A 2,925-nucleotide genomic window follows, 5' to 3' on the forward strand; every position below is an offset into this window, starting at 1 on the left:
AACAATCCTGGGAGTAAGTGCTACTATTAGCCTCATTTTGCAGATGAGGAAACTGGGACAGACAAAAGTTAAATCATTTACTTGCCTAGAGTCACATAACTGGCAAGTGTTTGAGGCTTGATTTGAATTCAGGCCTTCCTTAATCTATTCACTGTGCCACCTATGTTTAGATAGTTATAATCTAATTTAAAAAGGAAAGAAAGAAAGCAAGCAATAGAATGAGTTGAGAGTATTTATGGCATAGTAGTCTGTGGTTTGAGCAAGAGGTAAAAATGCAGTCACTTACCTAAACTGCCAGGTTTTGACTGTTAAACAGTGCACCTTTAGGAAATGATGAGTGAGATGTCCCTGTGTTGAACCTGAATTATTTCTTTAAACTACAGCAGATCTTGAGTGATGTAAAGTGTTGTGTTGGTTTTTTTTTTATCGGACCCTAAAATTTAGTAGACAAATTAATATAAAGGTAAAAATATCATGAATGTTTTTACATTAAATGTTGAATTGCTAATTACAATTTAAAACTGGGCAGGAAATTTTCGGTTCCTCCCCCTGTACACACATTGAAGTGTCAGATTTGTTTTGATAATTGTTTTAATTCTCAGTTAGTTATTAATAAAATTATACTCCCAAGTAGGATTCTCAGAAGTTGATATTTGACTGAATAGATACTGAACAGCATGATACCTTGTTGATTTCAGCAGGGGGGAGAGAATGTTGGCTTTTTTCACCCAGAGGGTCAGCCCCAACGACTTCCTCAGTCTCCAGAACTAAGACAGCATCCTGTTCGGAAAGTCACACTGACAAAGGGAACAACACTTCATCAACAGCAGCAGTCTCCAGTTGCAGCTCACATACACTCAACTGTTCCTCCAGGAGTTAAAAACATCCAAGGAATTCACTCAGCAAAGAAGGTAACGTTTCTTACTTTAGAATCTGTTGGCCCTTTCAGAAAGGTGAAGAATATATCTAATAAAAGTTGGAATTTTTTTTGACTAGCCTTTTGAGAATTCAGAAATATCTGTTACCTATTAGTTGACCTTGATGATTTCTCCGGTCTCATTTCTGAAAACAGTAAAATACCGGTAGCTGAACTTGATACAGTGTGTTCAGATTTGTAGAGTACTTTGCATACATTAGTTCATTTGATCCCTACAACTTGGTAAAGTAGGTTGGTCTCCCCACAGTTGACCTTAGGGAGTGTGTGGAAGGGATGAGGGGAGTATTTTGGGGGGAATTATCTGAATTAACAGTTTGATTAAAAATAGATTACAAAGTTCATGGGCCCATGTGAGGTATACTGGTTTGTTGATAAAGATTTAGAATAATGACTAAGAGTAATATAATGAATAATAATATATTTGTTTGTTATCCCATTAATCAGTGCAGTAAAGATTCTTGGTAGTGTCTTGGTGGGGTGGGGTAGGGCAGGGTAGCGTAGGTGAAGCTTTAAGCTGCTTAGTTGGGGTGAAGAGGTCAGTCTCTTCGGGAGGGTGGGATTGGATGCTGTTTGTGCTCAGGTCTGCCTCATCAACAGCAGTGTCGAAATCCCAGGGTTGGTGTCTACAGGGAGGCGGGTCTGTGAGAGGTTCAGGCAGCAGCCAAAGAGAGCTCCTCCCCTCTGCAGGACTGTGGAAAGGTAATGGAAGTCAGGGAGATTGAAGGAGGAAGCTACTGAGGCCATTCCCAAGTGTCTAAACTAGAAGTCTCAAAGTGGCCAGGATCTCTAGGGGCCTTTTCTCTCAGCCACCCAATTAGGAGTGTCAGGTTCCAGGCTGAGATCAAGGACATAGCCAATTGTGGTAGCAGTGTCTTTTTCTCAGGTTAGTTAGGTCTCTGAATGACTACAGGGCTCTGAGAAGAAAGCCGAGTCACAGGCCCAGCCTGGGCCAGGGCCAGGGCCCTACTCACCCAAGTCTGAGCACAGCACAGGGTCTCCCTCGTCTCTAGCTCATCCTCCACATAGCTGCCAAATTGTCATTTCTAGTGTATACCTCCAACCATATCATTCTCTTTTTTGAGAAGCTGTGATTATCCATTTTACTTAGGGTAAAATACAGATTTCTTTTTGGAGTTTAAAGCCCTTCACATTCAGGCTCCGTTCCAACCTGATTGATTACACAATTCTTTTTCCTCACATACATGACATTGTACTCCACCAGGCCTACATGTTCTTCCCCTTAACACACACTGCCTTTTATTTACTTCCTCCATGTCTTTGGAAAGGCTACCTTCTTCAAACACCTGCCTTGTGTGAAGGCCAAGCTCAAGTATTACTGTGCACATCAAGGCATTTCCTTATCCCCCTAGTTGTTACCACACTCTCAACGTATTAATTCATGAACAGTTATTCTCTCCCCCTCAGTACCTAGCATAGTGCCAAGTATGTTGTAGGTGTTTCGTAAATGCTTGTTAATTGCTTGATACCGATTATAGGTGTTTTAGTATCCCCATTTTATAGTTGTGCAGCCTGAGGCTTCCCAGTTTGTCAGGGGCCATGAACACACAGCTGTTAAGTGTTAGAAGGATATTTTAAACCTAGGTTTCTTACACTTCTTTAAGACCAGTGTTTTATCTACACTATCCATACCATGGTGCATTTCACTTGCTGGGCTGTGCAGTGGAATCAGAGCATACATTCATGTCCTTCTTTAGAAACTTGCTCTTTGACCCTGGGAAAGTCACACACCCTCTCTCAGCAGCGGTCTCCTCCAGGGATGTGACTTAGTGGTCTCTTTGGTCTCTTCCAGATCTAAATCTGTATGATTCCTTGATCCTAAAAGTGACTACGGATAAACTTTCTTCAACATTTTCCTGACGAGACAACCCAACTTAGCCACCCCCACAGACTTTTAATTTAAAATCTAAGCTTTCTGGATAACTTGTTTCTTTCTTTCTTTCTTTCTTTCTTTCTTTCTTTCTTTCTTT

General features: G+C 41.0%; 1 protein-coding gene across 9 annotated transcripts in view; it reads left to right on the plus strand.

The window, feature by feature from the left end:
* Positions 1–2,925, plus strand: part of RBM33 (RNA binding motif protein 33) — a 182,096-nt gene that overhangs the window by 145,362 nt on the left and 33,809 nt on the right. For 7 of the 9 annotated variants that reach the window (XM_027841120.1, XM_027841116.1, XM_027841122.1 and 4 more), the window contains one exon: positions 699–911. In XM_027841120.1, the coding sequence (XP_027696921.1) occupies positions 699–911 (213 nt within the window). The remainder of the gene's footprint in view (positions 1–698; positions 912–2,925) is intronic. The other 2 variants (XM_027841117.1, XM_027841124.1) reach the window with 1 other exon arrangement.

Source organism: Vombatus ursinus, unplaced genomic scaffold (genome assembly GCF_900497805.2).
Source record: "Vombatus ursinus unplaced genomic scaffold, bare-nosed wombat genome assembly UNPS02014852.1, whole genome shotgun sequence".
Taxonomy (NCBI): Eukaryota; Metazoa; Chordata; class Mammalia; order Diprotodontia; family Vombatidae; genus Vombatus; species Vombatus ursinus.